At 45.3% G+C, this 19322-nt stretch overlaps 1 protein-coding gene across 2 annotated transcripts in view; it reads left to right on the top strand.

Moving 5' to 3' along the window:
- Window positions 1–19322, top strand: part of LOC139263094 (F-box/WD repeat-containing protein 11) — a 160140-nt gene that overhangs the window by 113515 nt on the left and 27303 nt on the right. For both annotated transcript variants that reach the window (XM_070878637.1, XM_070878638.1), the window contains 2 exons: window positions 6992–7178; window positions 9018–9108. In XM_070878637.1, the coding sequence (XP_070734738.1) occupies window positions 6992–7178; window positions 9018–9108 (278 nt within the window). The remainder of the gene's footprint in view (window positions 1–6991; window positions 7179–9017; window positions 9109–19322) is intronic.

Here is a 19322-nt window from a genome sequence, read left to right as displayed (position 1 = left end):
GTAACGGTGGGATCGAGCTGAACAAACTGGCGACTCCGGCCCCGACACAGACCTCTGTTTCCCCTGCAGTACGTCTCTGTGACGATGGCCGCGCCTGCCTCTGAGCCCAGGCCCCCGCTCGCTGAGAAGGGAGAGACTGCGGCCACTGGTCACTGAACGCAGATGCCGTGGCTCGAGCTCTCTGTCCTCCGCTTGCCTCTCACCAGGCCCCGCTGTATCTATGGACAGACTGGCTTGCTGGCCAAACGCTTGCAGTATATTCGTCAGAGCGCTGCTGGAACCACCTACATGTCCAACCGATTCAACATCTCAACTCGCGACCCAGTACGTCCAACTGCCCCCGTAACTTATTCTGCGGATCAGGTGATTAGGGCTTGCGTGGAGAGTAAGAGCGAGAGGGATGGACATGAGCACCAGTGCAATGCCGGGATAGCAGGAGCAGCGGTAACATGGTGAGTGGGAGCAGCGCTGCGAGAATTTTTATACAGAAAAGATATTTGTATTGTGCTACAGCGGGTCTGTGGAATTTTTATAATATAGGAGAGGGCCTCAGAAGCAAAAAGGTTGAGAACCCCTGTGTAAATGGTACACCTTGCAGCCATGATGTGCCGGTGGTGGAGCGAGTGAATGTTTAAGATGGTGGCTAGGGTGCTGAGCAAGCGAACTGCTGTGTCCTGGATGGTGTCTGGCTTCTTGAGTGTTGTTGGAGCTGGACTCATTCAGGTAAGTGGACAGTATTCCTTAACACACCTGATTTGTGCTTTGTTGATGGTGGGAAGGAGTTGAGTCACTTGCTTCAGAATACCTAGCCTCTGACCTGCTCAGTGTGCCCCCCCCACCCCCAAAATGTTGGGGACATTTATGATGGTTGCCATTGAATGTCAAGGGGTGATGATTAGTCTCTTTCTTGTTAGAGATAATAACTTTTATTTATATAGCACCTTTAACGTAGTAAAACATAGATGGCCACTACCTGGCACTCGTGTGGCATGAATGTTACTTGCCACTTATCAGCTCAAGCCTTGATGTTGTCCAGATCCTGCTGCATGCGGGCATGGACTGCTTCATTATCTGAGGAGTTGTGAATGGAACTGAATACTGTGCTGTCAACAGCGAACATCCCCACTTCTGACCTTATGATGGAGGGAAGGTCATAGCTGAAGCAGCTGAAGATGGTTGGGCCGAGGACACTGGCCTGAGGAACTCCGGCAGCGACGTCCTGGGGCTGAGATAATTTGTCTCCAACAACTACAACCATCTTCCTTGTGCTAGGTATGACTCCAGCCAGTGGAGAGTTCCCCCCCCCCCCCCCCCTGCCTGATCTCCATTGACTTCAGTTTTACTAGGGTTCCTTGGTGCCACACCTGGTCAAATGCTGCCTTGATGTCGCCTGGCCTCTGGAATTCCACTCCTGTACCAATGACAGCCAGGATCCAACCTGCAAGCCTAGTCTGACTGCTGTATCCTTCAGGCCAGCTCAGTCAATGGTGGTGCTACCGAGCCACTCTTGGTGATGGATGTTGAAGTCCCCCACCCAGTGTACATGCTGTGCTTTTGCTACCCTCTGTGCTTCTTCCTAGTGGTGTTCAGTATGGAGGAGTACTGATTCATCAGCTGAGGGAGGGCGGTAGGTGGTAATCAGCAGGAGGTTTCCTTATTCCTTTGGAACTGATGGCATTAGACTTCATGGGGTCTAGAGTTGATGTTGAGGACTCCCGAGGCTACTCCTCCCGAGTGTAGACCACTGTGCCGCCACCTCTGGTGAGTCTGTTCTGCCGGTGGTTGTGTTCAGTGGAGGATGCTTTTCCACTGAAGCAGTAATAAATCTTTTTCTTAATCGGCATTGCTGCTGGAGGTAGATGCAATCGCGACTCTGCCGTATCATAGCAAGAGTTGTCCCTGTATGTGGATCGAGTTCCTCAATTTGATGCACTTTGGGTTCCAAATCCGCCCTGTTCACTTGGGTGGGTTTACAGTTCAGCCAGCGGCGGTGAGATATGTGCCTGTGCGTTCGATGCAAAGCTGCGTTTGGGCTCTTGTCATTCTGGCCACGATACTCCCCTGACTGGGAGGTGGCCACGCAGACCGGGAATAACAAAGTTTCATTGGTGGGCCCTCTTGCAGCCCGAGGAAGTGGAGCCTCCCACGGTATGTCTGCCCACCTTTGCCTGCAGTGTGCCGTTTTGTCTCTGGAGCTCGATGACAAAATGTCCCCGAGCAGATTGGGGATCAAACTTGGGGACCATGTGGGTGTTTGTGTGCGGCTCCGACCACACAGGACAGCAGTGCATTTCCACCTGCTGAGCCAGTTTTATATTTCCTGGGAGATGGGCTTCGCTGGCAAGGCTGGCATTTATTGCCCATCCCCAATGGTCCTTGAGATGGTGTGGTGGGTTGCCGCTGCAGTCCGTGCGGTAAAGGTACATTGTAAAATGGTGCTGAAATGAACCGCACTAAGAACATAAGCAATAGGAACAGGATTAGGCCATTTGGCCCATCGAGCCTGCTCCGCCACTAAACAGGACGATCATCTATCTCAACTCCACTTTCCCGCAGTATCCCCATAATCCCTTAATTCTTTTTGCTCCCCAAAATTTATCGACCTCTGACTTGAATATAATCGATCACTGAACACCGACAACTCTCTGGGGGAAGAGAATTCCAAACATTCACAACCCTTTACATAGGAAAACATAGAAAATAGGTGCAGGAGTAGGCCATTTGGCCCTTTGAGCCTGCACCGCCATTCAATAAGATCATGGCTGATCATTCACCTCAATACCCCTTTCCTGCTTTCTCTCCATACCCCTTGATCCCCTTAGCCGTAAGGGCCATATTTAATTCCCTCTTGAATATATCCATTGAACTAGTATCAACGACTCTCTGCAGCAGGGAATTCCATAGGTTAATAACTCTCTTGAGTGAAGAAATTTCTCCTCATCTCAGTCCTAAATAACCTACCCCTTATCCTAAGACTATGTCCCCTGGTTCTGGACTTCCCCAACATCGGGAACATTCTTCCCGCATCTAACCTGTCCAGTCCCGTCAGAATCTTATATGTTTCTATGAGATCCCCTCTCATCCTTCTAAACTCCAGTGAATAAAGAGTGAAGAAATGTCTCTGCAATAACCTCGTTGGGCTGAGACCGGGGTGCTTGTCAGTGTAGTACACTTGGTGTGAAGATTAATCTGTTCAAATGTTGCTCGAGATCCTGTGATTATCTTGAACATGGTTGGCTGTAGACTTGTGTCAGTTCAATGTCACTGGGATTTCAGTGAAGTGTAATGGTGTGTAGTTGGCTTATTCATCATAGGACCTGTGGAAAAACATCTGGCAGTGTTTGGAAACTTGTGTCTGGAGAGTAATTTGAGCTGGGTAGGAGTACTGGGAATAATTCAAGTGTTGAATTAAGCGTATTTTAAATAATTGAAGTGTTTTGGTTTAAGTGCAAATTATTTTATACTTCCAATAGACTGGTGACAACACTGAAATTGGAGCTAATTAGATCAAAATCTCTAAAATATTCAGCTCATTAAGCTGCCTGTTCAGCCTATGATATACAGTGAGAGAATCCTGACAGATCACTGGAGAGCTTTAAAGGGAATACAAACCAGATTAATAATGCGGGAAGTTTGTTAGTGCTGGCAGGGCAACACAAAAGAAAGGAAAGAACTTGCATTTATATTGCACCTTTCACAACCATAGAATGTCCAAAAGCATTTTACAGCCAATAAAGTACTTTTGAAGTGTAGTCTCTGTTGTAATGTAGGAAACGTGGCAGCCAACTTGCTCACATCAAGGTCCCACAAACAGCAATGAGATAATGACCAGATTATCTGTGTTTTTAATAATGTTGGTTGTGGTATGGATTTTGCCCAGGACACTGGGAGAACTCCCCTACTGTTCTTCAAAGAGTGCTATGGGATCTTTTACGTCCATCTGAGGGCCGACGAAGTCCCAGTTTAATATCTGACCGCAAGACGGCACCTCTGACAGTGCAGCACTCCCTCAGTACTGCGATGGAGTGTCCGTGCTCAAGTCTCTAACGTGGGCTTGAACCCGTGACCTTCTAAATCTATGGCAAAAGTGCTACCACTGAGCCATGGCTGGCACCCAAAGCAGTTGTTAATGCATGCTGTCTTATTGCATCTGGGACACTGGGCGCATTCTTATATTGCAAAAAACTGTTCGACTGGGCAAAAATTAGGCACTTGTTTGAAAACTCCATCCATGGAATGAGCTGCTGCTGAAATGATTTATATTGCAGGGGTAACTCACACCTAAACCTGATTCTATTACAGAATGTACAGCACAGAAACAAGCCATTCAGCCCAACTGGTCTATGCTCCACATCCTGCATTATCTAACCCCATCAACATATTATTTTATTCCTTTCTCCCTCATGAGGTTATCTAGTTTCCCCTTAAATGCATTTATTCCTTGTGGAACAAGTTCCATATTCTCACCCTTCTCTTGAGTAAAGAAGTTTCTCCTGAATTCCCTGTTGGATTTATTAGTGACTATCTTGTATTTATGGCCCCTAGTCCTGGTCTCGCCCGAAAGTGGAAACATCGTCTCTACATTATCAAACCCTTTCATAATTTTAAAGATTATCAGGTTGCCCCCTCGGGTCTTTTCTAGAGAGAAAAAATACCAGCCTAGCTCACCTAACTTCGTATCGTCAGCAAAGTTGGATACATTACACTCGGTCCCTTCATCTAAGTCATTAATATTGTTTGTAAATAGCTGAGGCCAAGCACTGATCCTTGCGGCACCCCACTAGTAACTGCTTGTCAACCTGAAAATGACCCGTTTATCCTTGCTCTCTTTTCTGTCCATTATCTAATCCTCTATCCATGCTAATATATTACCCCAACCCCATGAGCCGTTGTCTTGCGTAACAATCTTTTATGTGGAACCTTATCAAATGTCTTTTGGAAATCCAAATATATTGTATCCACTGGTTCCCCTTTATCTACAGTACTAACTCCTTCCTCAAAAAAGTCTAAATTTGTCGAACACTATTTACCTTTCATAAAGCCATGTTGACTCTGCTTAATCATGTTATGATTTTCTATGCCCTGTTACCAATTCCTTAGTAATGGATTTCAGCATTTTCTTGATGACTGTTGATATGCTAATTGGTCTGTAGTTCCCTGCTTTTTTCTCTCTCCCTTCCTTGAATAGCAGGGTTACATCTGCTACCTTCTAGTCCGCTGGACCATTCTACAATCTAGCCAATTTTGGAAGATCTTCGTTTCTGAAGTACTTTTTCTCTACTGATATTAATTACTTTAATTTCCTCACTCTCATCAGCTCCACTATTTTTGGTATGCGTTTTGTGCCTTTTACCACAAAATATTTGTTCAAAGTCTCTGCCACTTCCTTATTCCCCATTATAATTTCTCCTATCTCAGCCTCGGGAGGGTGAGACCACTACATGTGTATATCGATTATAGCTTATGAAATATTGTCTGTGGCTAGTTTCACGAGGCTGTAAGGAAGTGAATGTTGGGCATTATCGCGAGGGCAGCTGAGCATAAAGCTCGAAATACAATACTTGCCCTGCACAAGGCTTGGGAATGGATGCAACGAGAATACGGTCTAATTTGGGTGGGGTGAGTTGTTGAGGTATGTCGGCTGCATAGTGTCTGGGTGGGGCAGGCAGGATGGACCAGTCGGATTTTCCAATTCACCTTGTGTTATGTAATATTTGTAATGTTTTGAAACCTTTTGTTCTGTATTTGTTATAGTGCCTGGCGATAAAGAAATTCTTGAATGCCAGTGAGACCCACTGAGCACGCACCACGAAATCGCCAGGAGCACAGAGCAGTCGCATTTTATTTTTAAATGAGGCGGGAGATTTATCTGTTATTGCCTTCCAGCTGTGTCGGGAAGCCCCACAGTGAAATCATGCAGGAACCGACTGAAGGTGTAAGCCAGATGATGCCATGCATGGGGAGAATATGCATTCAAATAGAGGGCCAGTTGATGGGAATGAGAATTTGGCGATTGATTAAATATAAAATGGCCTGGTTTAGATGGGGGGGGAGAGCCGTAAATCTGAAACTAAAACAGCAAATCCCTCAGCAGCTGTAAAAGGTAGAAGACAGATTGATGTTTCTGGTCTGGAAACCGAAGGATTGGCAAGTAGTTTAGTCGGGTTGTGGGGAAAAATAATGGGTGGAGGTGGGAGCGGGGGGAAAGAACTCCTCAGAGAAGAGGCTTAACGACCTGCAAACTGCTTATTAGCAAAATAATTGAAGTTGGTTTGGTTCCGAGCTTGTATTGTGGGTCACAGCTTTTATTTTATTCCCTGCAGTGCGAGTGTTTTACAGGCTAATGTACAGTCAAGAGGCAAAGTATTTGTTCAAATTGAAAATGGTGCCTGTCTCCCCAGCATCCCCCTTCCCCAGTGATGGTGGTGCTTGCTGATAAATTAAGTTCAAAATAGTTGGTGTCTCTTTTTCCCATCAGCTTTCTTGCTGGAACATTTGGCAGCAGCTCTTGCCCAAATAGCTGCCATCAGTGTGTGGACCTGGACAGTGAGAGGCAGCAGGGTATTCGGCTATGGTGCGAAGAGGGTGGATTCAGTCAAGCCTGATCCCGACATCGAGATCTACACACTCACTCCAGCAGGGCCCACCAGGCAGCGAGCGAGCGCTGTGGCTGACTTTTCTCCCCTCCCACCAACTGAGCTCAGGGACATCGAGGTGAATTGTAGTGCCCCTTGCTGAGATCAGTGAAACCAATGGGGACCAGGGATTGAAACTGGGACCCTTCATGTCAGTGTGGCTCGGTATCACGCAACAGGCCACATTTACCCACAAAACCATCAGTGGGCAGTGATGGAGAGCAGCAATGATCTTAAAAGGAATCCAGTGTCTATGTTTCATAGTGGGGTTGCTATGTAATGCCCTGACTAGTGGCATGTATTACTGGACTGTATTAATTGATGTGCTTTTCTCTCACGCTTTTCTGATTTCACAGCCCAAGGATTGGACCACATAGCAGAGAACATCCTGTCATACCTGGATGCCAAGTCGCTGTGTGCCGCTGAGGTGGTGTGTAAAGAATGGCAGCGGGTGATCGGCGAGGGCATGCTGTGGAAAAAGCTGATTGAGCGGATGGTGCGCACTGACCCGCTGTGGAGGGGGCTTGCAGAAAGGAGGGGGTGGTGAGTTACATATAGTGCACGGTGAAGTGTTTCGCAGTGTCAAATTAACCCACTCCTAAGTCACAGAAGGAGCGCTACTCTTTCTATAAAGAGAAACTCCATGCAGTTGTCCTAGATATGAGTCAGAGAATTTCAGGCAGTAATCTAAACTCTGGGTACAGCTGACTCTCTACTTTTGTAAGCTCTGGAATTCCCTCTCTTAGCCTCTCCACCTCCCTCTCCTCTGAAGACTCCTTCAAGCCCACCTCTGACCGAGCTTTTGATCACCCCTCCTACAAACTCCTCCTTTGGCTCATCATCCATTTTTTGATTATGCCTCTGTGATGCACTTTGGGATGTTTTTCTATGTCAAAGGCGCTATATAAATGCAAGCTGCATTGCCTCTGAACCTTTTGAATTAGCCTTCTGCTTTTAAGTCACCCATAATCCATATCCCAGGTGACAGATCTATGGTTCTCGGTATGTGCACTCTATCTCCTAGGCCCAGGTTCGAAACTGGGTCACAGGTTATTAATTCTTCTCTCATTGCCCCCATCACAACTCTTTTCTCCCCTCCACACCCCAACCCCCAAATTAACCCGTGGGCACTGATGTCAATCTAGTTGCCCCATGATCATTCCAGCTGAGAGTAACTAACCCAACACAGATTCTGGGGACTAGGCATGGTTCATGGATCGAACCAATGTTGGTTCAGGAAATGTAATATGCTTGTTCCCTTTACAGAGACGGCAATGTTTAAGAGGGCACTTGTCTCGTGCTGCCAGAAGAACAAATTTCCTTTGTAGGAATGCAGCTGAAGTTGTGTGAGAGTAAAGATGAGATGTTGATTGGGAGGGAAGCACATTACATAGGAGTGTAGAGTTAGAAGCAATTCCTGCTTGCCTCTCCATCAGTGATGCCGAGCGGCATTGGCACAGATCAGACTCCATGGAGCTGAAAGATTTGAATAAGCAGTTCAGTATTTTTGTAAATAGTTTATTCCTTTTGCAATGCTCATCATTTTTTTTTAAAGCAGTTTTTGATTTAAACGTCCCATCAGCTGACACCTTTGTATGGGCTTGCTCCTAAATTGAGTTCTGGGTTGGCATGAGTTCAACCCAAACCTTCAACTTTCAGTTACAGAATTTAAATAGTTAAATTATTTTCACTTGCTTAAGTTCTCAGTTTTTAATGTGGAACCGTAATGCCAGCCTTTTGTGTTCTTTGCGCGTTATAATTGGTCTGATTTCATTGGTGCTTGCTAGCTATGTGATGAGCACCACATTGTCCACACCGCCCAATGAAAAAGCTATTTAAAAAGCTACAATCATACGTTTGTATTGCTGCATATAATGATTGGCGAATACTTCAAATAAAAAGTAGACTTCCCTTCCATTTTTGAGGTTTTTGCCTGGCTCCCTCAGCTGTTAATTCAGTTCAACATGCCAGCAGAAAACAATTCACTCCAGTAATTAGTAACCAGGGTTGAGCCCGTGATGCAGTGAAGTGACACTGAATGATATTAGTAAGTGTTTCCAAGTAGCTTAAACTACTTAAAGGTACCGCCAGCTCTCCGGTGACATCAACATGTCATTTCACTTCCTCTGGTAATGCTGTGAGTAGGGTATGCGTGACTCCAGCTGTGGGGAAGGCACGCACCCCTGCATGTCACAAAAGCTTGAGAGCTATATTGCCAGTATGATCGATGCAATTACCTACTCCACTACAAGACTTCAAATTCCTCCTTTTGCTATTAACCAGCCAAATGGTCTATAACAAGACAAATGTAGATGTTGGCTCGCGTTGTCGTTAAATGTGCTTTTGCCATTATTTATACATGTCTGTGTCCTTCCTCCTTAGGGAACAGTACCTGTTTAAAAATAGGCCTGCTGATGGTCCGCCAAATTCATTTTACAGAGGATTATACCCAAAGATTATCCAGGATATAGAGGTACGGTTTAACTAAACTCAGGGTCACATAAAAACAGTTGAAATGTCCTCAGTTATTAACTGATTGAACTTGTGATGGATGCTTAATTTTGGTTTATAGCCCCCCTTTGTATTGTTACTAATGTATCCCTGGGTGTTCCTGTTCACATCGTCGAAACACCATCGCCTGGCACTCCTGTGTATGTGTGTAATATTACAGTTTGCTGGTACAGCCCAGTGCAGTTTCTGGGACACCACTTTCTGAATAACATTCTGTGTTTGGCTATAAAGTATTAAAATAACCGAGCTATTAACTGATAATTAAGCATCGGATTGAGGTACTGCTTTCCGTGAACCCCAGAGCTAATTACCCGATGCAAGTAAATAGTTTAACATTTAAAGATGCAAGTATCGTTTTGAGATAAAACGGTGTAAAATACTAGGTCAAGTAGTGGTCAACCTCTGGTCCGCAGGTCAGTCAGCATCTTGAGCGAGAAAGGACAGGTTAACATTTCGGGTGTAGACCCTCCATCTGGACTTGTCGTTGTCATGTTCAGTCTCATCTGGAGCAGCAATCAAGGTCCTACGGTTGGCCTCAGCCACCCTTTAGGTGAGGTAGAGGAAAATCGACCAGCATCGTGCCCTGATTGCCATCCTGTTGGCGAGTGCATGTTGGGTGGGAACGGGATTGGCTCTGCTGTGACTGACATTCCTTTGTGACTGAGTAGCCTGATCATACATGAAGAATGAGTACTTGCTTTAAGTAGTGGAGGCTCTGAGTCACTTCGTCAGATATGTTGTATTTCAGTATGAATCGGCATGTTTACAACATAAGAAATAGGAACAGGACTAGGCCATTTGGCCCCTCGAGCCTGCTGCGCCATTCAATAAGATCATAGCTGATCTGATCTTGGCCTCAACTCCACTTCCCTGCCCGCTCCCCATAAACCTAGACTCCCCTGTAGTTCAATAATCTGTCTATCTCCAGCCGCCACAGCTCTCTGTGGTAGAGAATTCTAAAGATTGACGACCCTCTGAGGGAAGAAATTCCTCCTCATCTCCGTTTTAAATGGTCGACCCCTTATTCTGAAACTATGCCCCTAGTTCTAGATTCCCCCTCTCTGCATCTACCCTGTCAAGCCCCCTCAGAATCATATATCTTTCAATAAGATCACCTCTCATTCTTCTAAACTCTAATGAATATAGCCCAAGTTGCTCATCCTTTCTTCATAAAACATAGAAACATAGAAATTAGGTGCAGGAGTAGGCCATTCGGCCCTTCTAGCCTGCACCGCCATTCAATGAGTTCATGGCTGAACATGCAACTTCAGTACCCCATTCCTGCTTTCTCACCATACCCCTTGATTCCCCTAGTAGTAAGGACTTCATCTAACTCCTTTTTGAATATATTTAGTGAATTGACCTCAACAACTTTCTGTGGTAGAGAATTCCACAGGTTCACCACTCTCTGGGTGAAGAAATTCCTCCTCATCTCAGTCCTAAATGGCTTCCCCCTTATCCTTAGACTGTGTCCCCTGGTTCTGGACTTCCCCAACATTGGGAACATTCTTCCTGCATCTAACCTGTCTAATTCCGTCAGAATTTTAAACGTTTCTATGAGGTCCCCTCTCATTCTTCTGAACTCCAGTGAATACAAGCCCAGTTGATCCAGTCTTTCTTGATAGGTCAGTCCCGCCATCCCGGGAATCAGTCTGGTGAACCTTCGCTGCACTCCCTCAATAGCAAGAATGTCCTTCCTCAGATTAGGAGACCAAAACTGTACACAATACTCCAGGTGTGGCCTCACCAAGGCCCTGTACAATTGTAGCAACACCTCCCTGCCCCTGTACTCAAATCCCCTCGCTATGAAGGCCAACATGCCATTTGCTTTCTTAACCGCCTGCTGTACCTGCATGCCAACCTTCAATGACTGATGTACCATGACACCCAGGTCTCTTTGCACCTCCCCTTTTCCTAATCTGTCACCATTCAGATAATAATCTGTCTCTCTGTTTTTACCACCAAAGTGGATAACCTCACATTTATCCACATTATACTTCATCTGCCATGCATTTGCCCACTCACTTAACCTATCCAAGTCGCTCTGCAGCCTCATAGCATCCTCCTCGCAGCTCACACTGCCACCCAACTTAGTGTCATCCGCAAATTTGGAGATACTACATTTAATCCCCTCGTCTAAATCATTAATGTACAGTGTAAACAGCTGGGGCCCCAGCACAGAACCTTGCGGTACCCCACTAGTCACTGCCTGCCATTCTGAAAAGTCCCCATTTACTCCTACTCTTTGCTTCCTGTCTGACAACCAGTTCTCAATCCATGTCAGCACACTACCCCCAATCCCATGTGCATTAACTTTGCACATTAATCTCTTGTGTGGGACCTTGTCGAAAGCCTTCTGAAAGTCAAACTATACCACATCAACTGGTTCTCCCTTGTCCACTCTACTGGAAACATCCTCAAAAAATTCCAGAAGATTTGTCAAGCATGATTTCCCTTTCACAAATCCATGCTGACTTGGACCTATCATATTACCTCTTTCCAAATGCACTGCTATGACATCCTTAATAATTGATTCCATCATTTTACCCACTACCGATGTCAGGCTGACCGGTCTATAATTTCCTGTTTTCTCTCTCCCTCCTTTTTTAAAAAGTGGGGTTACATTGGCTACCCTCCACTCCATAGGAACTGATCCAGAGTCAATGGAATGTTGGAAAATGACTGTCAATGCATCCACTATTTCCAAGGCCACCTCCTTAAGTACTCTGGGATGCAGTCCATCAGGCCCTGGGGATTTGTCGGCCTTCAATCCCATCAATTTCCCCAACACAATTTCCCGACTAATAAGGATTTCCCTCAGTTCCTCCTCCTTACTAGACCCACCGACCCCTTTTATATCCGGAAGGTTGTTTGTGTCCTCCTCAGTGAATACCGAACCAAAGTACTTGTTCAATTGGTCCGCCATTTCTTTGTTCCCCGTTATGACTTCCCCTGATTCTGACTGCAGGGGACCTACGTTTGTCTTTACTAACCTTTTTCTCTTTACATATCTATAGAAACTTTTGCAATCCGTCTTAATGTTCCCTGCAAGCTTCTTCTCGTACTCCATTTTCCCTGCCCTAATCAAACCCTTTGTCCTCCTCTGCTGAGTTCTATATTTCTCCCAGTCCCTGGGTTCGCTGCTATTTCTGGCCAATTTGTATGCCACTTCCTTGGCTTTAATGCTATCCCTGATTTCCCTTGATAGCCACGGTTGAGCCACCTTCCCTTTTTGATTTTTACGCCAGACAGGAATGTACAATTGTTGTAGTTCATCCATGCGGTCTCTAAATGTCTGCCACTGCCCATCCACAGTCAACCCCTTCAGTATCATTCGCCAATCTATCCTAGCCAATTCACGCCTCATACCTTCAAAGTTACCCTTCTTTAAGTTCTGGACCATGGTCTCTGAATTAACTGTTTCATTCTCCATCCTAATGCAGAATTCCACCATATTATGGTCACTCTTCCCCAAGGGGCCTCGCACAACGAGATTGCTAATTAATCCTCTCTCATTACACAACACCCAGTCTAAGATGGCCTCCCCCCTAGTTGGTTCCTCGACATATTGGTCTAAAAAAACCATCCCTTATGCACTCCAGGAAATCCTCCTCCACCGTATTGCTTCCAGTTTGGTTAACCCAATCTATGTGCATATTAAAGTCACCCATTATAACTGCTGCACCTTTATTGCACGCACCCCTAATTTCATGTTTGATGCCCTCCCCAACATCACTACTACTGTTTGGAGGTCTGTACACAACTCCCACTAACGTTTTTTGCCCTTTGGTATTCTGCAGCTCTACCCAGATAGATTCCACATCATCCAAGCTAATGTCCTTCCGAACTATTGCCTTAATTTGCTCCTCAACCAGCAATGCTACTCCACCTCCTTTTCCTTTTATTCTATCTTTCCTGAATGTTGAATACCCCTGGATGTTGAGTTCCCAGCCCTGATCATCCTGGAGCCACGTCTCCGTAATCCCAATCAAATCATATTTGTTAACATCTATTTGCATAGTTAATTCATCCACCTTATTGCGGATACTCCTTGCATTAAGACACAAAGCCTTCAGGCTTGTTTTTTTAACACCCTTTGTCCTTTTAGAATTTTGCTGTACAGTGGCCCTTTTTGTTCTTTGCCTTGGGTTTCTTTGCCCTCCACTTTTCCTCATCTCCTTTCTGTCTTTTGCTTTTGCCTCCTTTTTGTTTCCCTCTATCTCCCTGCATTGGTTCCCATCCCCCTGCCATATTAGTTTAAATCCTCCCCAACAACCCCTTCATCTTAGGAATCAACCGTTCAAGAGGGAAAAGAGCTCACATTGATATAGCGCCTTTATCGGGCCTCTTAAAATACCCCAAAGCACGTCACGTAAACTATTTGAGTGCAGTGATTCCACTTACACCACAGGAACAGTCAGCTGGGGGCTTGGCTTAATGTCTCATCTAAAGGGGGTGGCGGCGAATAGGGTGAGAGAAGAAAGTGATGATGTATGATTAATTCTACGCAGAAGTCCAGGTGGTTTGATCAGCCAGTCAGATTGTATAAATCATGTCGGATAAAGGACATTTGACTGTACTTGTGGCTTAAATGATTCCAAGGAGCAATTTAACAATTTTGCTTTCATTTTGTTCAAAAAAGGCACCTTCCTTTTCAAGAGTTGACTCTGTTTTGGCCCCAAGCTTCCAGTGTGCAGTGCCCCTCGATGACTGGTTAAAGCTAATGTTGCATTAAGTCACAAACACCTTTCACCATGTGGTAAAATACTTGGATTTTACAAGCCAGAAATGAAAAATATTTTTGATTAAAATGTGACACCTTCTGTTTATATATTTTCCTTTTACAAAAACTTGCTAGAAAGCTCTCTGGGGGAAAAAAAGGAAATCCTTTCACGATGTAATGTAATCTTCGTAAAGCATTTTCAGATCTGTTCTCAACAAAGTTCCCAAAGGTTTCATTTTTGGCTGACTTTCCATGGCCTTGTCATTCTTCCTAAAGTAGGACACCTGAAACTAGACACACTATTCTAACTGTGGTCTGGGGTATCTACTAACTGTTCCTCATAACCTCGTCCTCAGCACTAGAGACCAACCTCACCTCCCTACTCTGTTTGGATGGTTCTCCTGTGCCTACGTGACCAGAACTGGACGCAATCTTCAACCTGATCAGAGCATTATACAGCTTCAGTGCCGTGGTCTTGGACTGACCGGGTAGTATTGCTCAGCGATCTAATTCATTGCTGCTCTTCAGTGACTGGACATCATCAGTGTGAAGTCTATGTTCACTCCCAGATCTCTCTCGATCTCTCCCTAGATGCTAGTCAAAGAGTAGGAATTGCAGGATAGCCAAGATGAAAATGTGGCTTGAGGAGTGGTGCAGAAGGGAGGGATTCAAATTCCTGGGATATTGGAACCGGTTCTGGGGGAGGTGGGACCACTACAAACCGGACACTCTGCACCTGGGCAGGACCGGAGCCAATGTCCTAGGGGGAATGTTTGCTAGTGCTGTTGGGGAGGGGTTAAACTAATATGGCAGGGGGATTGGAACCTATGCAGGGAGACAGAGGGAAGTAGAATGGGGGCAGAATCAAAAGATAGAAGAAAAAGTAAAAGTAGGGGGCAGAGTGTGTTATAAAGACAAGCCTGAAGGCTCTGTGCCTCAATGCTAGGAGTATTCATAATAAGGTGGACGAATTAACTGCGCAGGCAGCAATTAACGAATATGATATAATTGGCATCGCGGAGACATGGCTCCAAGGTGACCAAGGCCGGGAACTCAACATCCAGGGGTATTCAACATTCAGGAAGGATAGACAGAAAGGAAAAGGAAGTGGGGTAGCGTTGCTGGTTAAAGAGGAAATTAACGCAATAGTAAGGAAGGACATTAGCTTGGATGATGCGGAATCTGCATGGGTGGAGCTGCGGAATACCAAAGGGCAGAAAACGCTAGTGGGTGTTGTGTACAGACCACCAAACAGTAGTAGTGAGGTTGGGGCAGCATCAAACAAGAAATTAGGGATGCGTGCAATAAAGGTACAGCAGTTATCATGGGCGACTTTATTCTACATCGCGATTGCGCTAACCAAACTTGTAGCAATACAGTGGAGGAGGATTTCCTGGAGTGTATTAGGGATGGTTTTCTAGACCAATATGTCGAGGAACCAACTAGAGGGCTGGCCATCCTAGACTGGGTGATGTGTAATGAGAAAGGACTAATTAACAATCTTGTTGTGCGAGGTCCCTTGGGGAAGAGTGACCATAATATGGTAGAATTCTTCATTAAGATGGAGAGTGACACAGTTAATTCAGAGACGAGGGTCCTGAACTTAAGGAGAGGTAACTTCGATAGTATGAGACGTGAATTGGCTAGAATAGACTGACGAATGATAATTAAAGGGTTGACGGTGGATAGGCAATGGCAGACATTTAAAGATCACATGGATGAACTTCAACAATTGTACATCCCTGTCTGGAGTAAAAATAAAATGGGGAAGGTGGCTCAACCGTGGCTAACGAGGGAAATTAAAGATAGTGTTAAATCCAAGGAAGAGGCATATAACTTGGCCAGAAAAAGCAGCAAACCTGAGGACTGGGAGAAATTTAGAATTCAGCAGAGGAGGACAAAGAGTTTAATTAGGAGGGGCAAAATAGAGTATGAGGGGAAGCTTGCTGAGAACATGACTGACTGCAAAAGTATCTACAGATATGTGAAGAGAAAAAGATTAGTGAAGACAAACTTGGGTCCCTTGCAGTCAGAATCAGGTGAATTTATAATGGGGAACAAAGAAATGGCAGACCAGTTGAACAAATACTTTGGTTCTGTCTTCACGAACGAAGACACAAATAACCTTCCGGAAATACTAGGTGACCGAGGGTCTAGTGAAAAGGAGGAACTGAAGGAAATCCTTATTAGTCGGGAAATTGATGGGATTGAATGCTGATAAATTCCCGGGGCCTGATCGTCTGCATCCCAGAGTACTTAAGGAAGTGGCCCTAGAAATATTGGATGCATTGGTGATCATTTTCCTACAGTCTATCGACTCTGGATAAGTTCCTATGGACTGGAGGATAGCTAATGTAACGCCACTTTTTAAAAAAGGAGGGAGAGAGAAAACGGGTAATTATAGACCGGTTAGCCTGACTTCGGTAGTGGGGAAAATGTTGGAATCAATTATTAAAGATGAAATAGCAGAGCATTTGGAAAGCAGTGACAGGATCGGTCCAAGTCAGCATGGATTTATGAAAGGGAAATCATGCTTGACAAATCTTCTAGAATTTTTTGAGGATGTAACTAGTCAAGTGGACAAGGGGGAACCAGTGGATGTGGTGTATTTGTACTTTCAAAAGACTTTTGACAATGTCCCACACAAGAGATTGGTGTGCAAAATCGAAGCACATGGTATTGGGAGTAATATACTGACGTGGATAGAGAACTGGTTGGCAGACAAGAAGCAGAGAGTTGGGATAACTGGGTCCTTTTTAGAATGGCAGGCAGTGACTAGCAGGGCTCAGTGCTGGGATCACAGCTATTTACAATATACATCAATGGTTTAGATGAAGGAATTGAATGTAATATCTCCAAGTTTGCAGATGACACTAAGCTGGGTGACGGTGTGAGCTGTGAGTAGGATGCTAAGAGGCTGCAGGGTGACTTGGACAGGTTAGGTGAGCGGGCAAATGCATGGCAGATGCAGTATAATGTGGATAAATGTGAGGTTATCCATTTTGGTGGCAAAAACAGGAAGGCAGAATATTATCTGAATGGCGGTAGATTAGGAAAAGGAGAGGTGCAACAAGACCTGGGTGTCATGGTACATCAGTCATTGAAAGTTGGCATGCAGGTAAAGCAGGCGGTGAAGAAGGCAAATGGTATGTTGGCCTTCACAGCCAGGGGATTTGTGTATAGGAGCAGGGAGGTCTTACTGCAGTTGTACAGGGCCTTGGTGAGGCCTCACCTGCAATATTGTGTTCAGTTTTTGTCTCCTAATCTGAGGAAAAATGTTCTTACTATTGAGGGAGTGCAGCGAAGGTTCACCAGACTGATTCCTGGTATGGCAGGACTGACATACGAGGAGAGACTGGATCGACTGGGCCTGTATTCACTGGAGTTTAGATGATGAGAGGGGATCTCATAGAAACATACAAAATTCTGACGGGACTGGACAGGTTACATGCGGGAAGAATGTTCCCGATGTTGGGGAAGTCCAGAACCAATGAACACAGTCTAAGGATAAGGGGTAAGCCATTTAGGACTGAGATGAGGAGAAACTTCTTCACTCAGAGTTGTTAACATGTGGAATTCTCTACTGCAGAGTGTTGTTGATGCCAGTTCATTGGATATCTTCAAGAGGGAGTTAGATATGGCCCTTACGACTAAAGGGATCAAGGGGTATGGAAAGAAAGCAGGAAAGGTGTACAAAGGTGAATGATCAGTCATGATCTTATTGAATGGTGGTGCAGGCTCGAAGGGTCGAATGGCCTACTTCTGCATCTATTTTCTATGTTTCTATGTTTTAACCATTCATTACATAAATATGCCTCACTCTTTCCCCCCCCCCCCCCCCCCCGTTTTCTTCCAATCTATAAGACCTTGCACTTAATCTTTATGCATTTTATTTGCCACAGTTCTGCCCACTTGCTAATATTGTCTAGCTACTTCTGTAACTCCTCAGTTTTTCAGTAACCGGCTCAACTTTACAATTATCAGCAAATTTGACCACCTTGCATTGAGCTTCTGAATCTAAGCCATTCCTCAGCTCTCTGGGACACCCCACCCAGTACATCTCCCAGCCCGATCCCCGGGACCCTCAGTCCATCCCCCGATCCCCGGGACCTTCAGTCCATCCCCCAGTCCCAATCCCCGGGACAACTCAGTACATCCCCCAGTCCCAATCCCCGGGACAACTCAGTACATCCCCCAGTCCCGATCCCCAGGACACTCGGCACATCCCCCGATCCCCGGAACACTCAGTACATCCCCCAGTCCCGATCCCCGGGACACTCAGTACATCCCCCAGTCCCGATCCCCGGGACACTCAGTACATCCCCCGATCCCCGGGACACTCAGTACATCCCCCGATCCCCGGGACACTCAGTACATCCCCCTGCCACTGATCTCTGGGATACCATCAATGTCACCATCAAACAACTGGGCCAGCAAGGGATGGTTGTCCGTGCCTGATTTGCGTTTTGTCGTCAGAAGCCCAGGTAAGTATTGTTTAGCCTGTCCACATGTTATGGAAGCTGAATGGTACCTCCTCCAGCTCTTCCTCCATCCGCAAAACAACCTTGGAGAGAGATTCCAGTCAGTGCAAGAGTTGGTTCCAGTCAATAAAAGGCTGATAACAGGCATCCCATAAAGCTCTCCATCTCCATTTGTCATCAGCTCAATCTAACTTTTTTTTAATTCTAAAAACTCAGCTGTTGTCTGAGATGCTATGTGGAAGTTATTGTTCTGTCAGAGCGAGTTGGCTTCTCCACGCACTTCAACTACAAGCGAACACATTTTATCCATAAAGAATACCTTGTAAAAAAATATATCTTTTATGATGTGGATAGACCTATAAACTCTTGATGTGGTTCAGAAATATTAACCAAGGTCTCTTTGGCTGCTGCGCAGACATTCCATCCGTTCAGAAGAAAAATGTATTACGTAAAGAGCTATGTTTTTCTTTTCAAAGGCAAATTATACAATTTTTCCAGCTGCTTTAGATGTTTTTGAAGCTCAGCTGTGGGTGTGTCTGTGTGTGCTGGGGTAACATTACCAGGACTAAAATCTATTCTTTATTCAATTAAACTTCTTGCAGCTTGCACAGCCACAATTCTGTTTCTACACATCTTCACACAGAAACTTACATCGTGGAACATTCTGCGGTCTGTGACTTGCAATACTGTAATTACCAGCTTAGCACTTTTGTCTCTGAATCACAGATAGTGTGTTCAAGTCCCATGATAGAGATTTGAGCACAAAATCTCGGCTGACACTCCAGTGCAGTACTCAGGGAGCGCTGCACTGCTGGAGGTGCCGTCTTTCGGATGAGATGTTAAACCAAGGCTCCGTCTGTCCCCTCAGGTGGACATAAAAGATCTTTCTGCACTATTCCAAGAAGATCACGGAAGTTCTCCCAGTGTCCTGGCCACCATCACTATCTGGTCATTTATCTCATTGCTGGCTGA

Source organism: Pristiophorus japonicus, chromosome 4, assembly GCF_044704955.1.
Source record: "Pristiophorus japonicus isolate sPriJap1 chromosome 4, sPriJap1.hap1, whole genome shotgun sequence".
Classification (NCBI taxonomy): domain Eukaryota; kingdom Metazoa; phylum Chordata; class Chondrichthyes; family Pristiophoridae; genus Pristiophorus; species Pristiophorus japonicus.
The sequence above is the reverse complement of the archived record's forward strand: the minus strand, read 5'-3'. Positions and strand labels throughout refer to the sequence as shown.